The sequence below is a fragment of the Herpailurus yagouaroundi genome, unplaced genomic scaffold (genome assembly GCF_014898765.1).
Source record: "Herpailurus yagouaroundi ecotype Mexico unplaced genomic scaffold, PumYag 194, whole genome shotgun sequence".
Classification (NCBI taxonomy): Eukaryota; Metazoa; Chordata; class Mammalia; order Carnivora; family Felidae; genus Herpailurus; species Herpailurus yagouaroundi.
The window spans coordinates 5,037,940-5,039,529 of record NW_024412425.1 but is presented as its reverse complement, the minus strand read 5'-3'; the positions used below and the strand labels follow the sequence as shown (position 1 = coordinate 5,039,529).

Genomic DNA, 1,590 nt, shown 5'->3' with positions numbered 1-1,590 from the left:
GGGTTGGGGCTGTGTTCTTCCCTAGGACTGCGGGCTGCAGCTGAGTGGGGAGGATGGACGCCGCTGCTACCCCCTGGACGGCCACCTGCTGTGCCGCCGCTGCCACCTGCGGCGCCTCAGGCCCGGGCCCCTCCCCTCACCTGCGGTGCACGTCACGGAGCTCTGAGCCGGGAAAGGAGCCCACGCTGTGGACCCGCGTGCGTGCGTGCGTGCGACAGAGAGCGCCCCGGGGCGGGACGGGTGACCCGGTCGGCGTCGGAGCTCTGTGTCCCACGGGGGGCGCCGCTGCCGCGCTTCCGCCTCACCCCCACCCACGTGCCACCAAGCTGCTGTCCGAGGGGCCGGCCCCGCGGCGTAGCTGCTTCTATTTATTCACCGTCTGTGCCTCCTCCGGCCGCTCCCTTCCTTCCAGCCCCTACCCCCTCGCCCGCCCCCCACCCCCCACGCCGGCCTTGCGTTCCCGGGGCTGCTGCGCGCCGCGGCCCCGGGCGGGCTCCCAGACCGCCGTGGGGCACCAGCTGAGGACGCCGCCGCCTTCGCCTTCGCGAGCAGGGGCGCGGGCCGCCTTCTTCCTCCTCCTCGCACTGGCCTGGGGGCGGGAGTGTTTCCTTGTTCAAAAGGGGCCCCGCCTGAGATCGCTCCTCGGGGCCAGGGGTGGTCTGGCAGGTGGCGGTTGACGGAGGGCACGCGTGTTTGTGTGTCTCATAAGCGCCTTTGGTGGGTGGGAAGGGTGTCCTTTTTGGGCGGGGTCACAGGAGAGGGGAGACGAATGACACCTTTGTGGAGTGGGGCCCTCGAAGGAGCCCTGCCTTTGGCCACCGGGATTCTGAAGGGTGTTTTCAGCCACAATCCCGCCCGGGTCTCCCCATCCCTCCCTCCTGGCTTGGGGTCCGCTTCCCCCTCGGCCCCCCTCCCCTCGCCATCCTTCAGCCTTGGGAAAAAGAACCTTCTCACGCAAAATTTCCAGCCACAGGGCTCGGTCGAGAGAGACCACGAGAGGGCGCCCTGTCCCCGTGGCAGGGAGAACACCTGTTGCAGGAAAGCACTCTGTATCGGGCTCCACGACAAAAGCGTATGATTTGACTTAAATTAAGTTTTTCCTTTGAGAATATTTTCATTTTCTTTAAAAGAATATAGTTTTCTTCTAAAAACTTGGCCCACGGTTGTTATTTCTTAGAAAAACTACAAAAAACAGATGTCCAATTTGGAGATCATTTAGCTAGTTTCCAGGTGGGAAAAACGTTGTAGTTTTCACTATTTTTGTGTAAATCCCTCTAAAATTTCAAAATATGTGTTTGCTTTTCAGACTTTGGAATAATGTGGGGTTTTGTTGTGTCAGCGTTTGAAGAACAGTGACCTAATGTGGTTTGGGGGAATGTAGATTAATTTTCTTTCTGACACGCTAGCATTGGGAAGCTAGGACTTCTCAGTGATGGCTTATGTTGGATTTGCAACTGTGGGTGGTTTCTGCGGCAAGAGACCCCTAATCATGATAAGCCATCAATGGGATATTTTTTAATGTTTATTTATTTTGAGAGAGAGAGTGTGAGCGGGGGAGAGGAAGAGAGAGAGAGTGAGAATCCCAAGCAG

General features: G+C 58.6%; 1 protein-coding gene across 1 annotated transcript in view; it reads left to right on the top strand.

The window, feature by feature from the left end:
* WTIP (WT1 interacting protein) overlaps nucleotides 1–1,155 on the top strand; it is a gene marked incomplete at its 5' end in the record, with an annotated part of 19,891 nt that extends 18,736 nt beyond the window's left edge. Inside the window, one exon of the mRNA XM_040445617.1 lies at nucleotides 26–1,155. Coding sequence (XP_040301551.1) covers nucleotides 26–166 — 141 coding nt within the window. The remainder of the gene's footprint in view (nucleotides 1–25) is intronic.
* Between the last annotated feature and the right edge of the window lie 435 nt (nucleotides 1,156–1,590).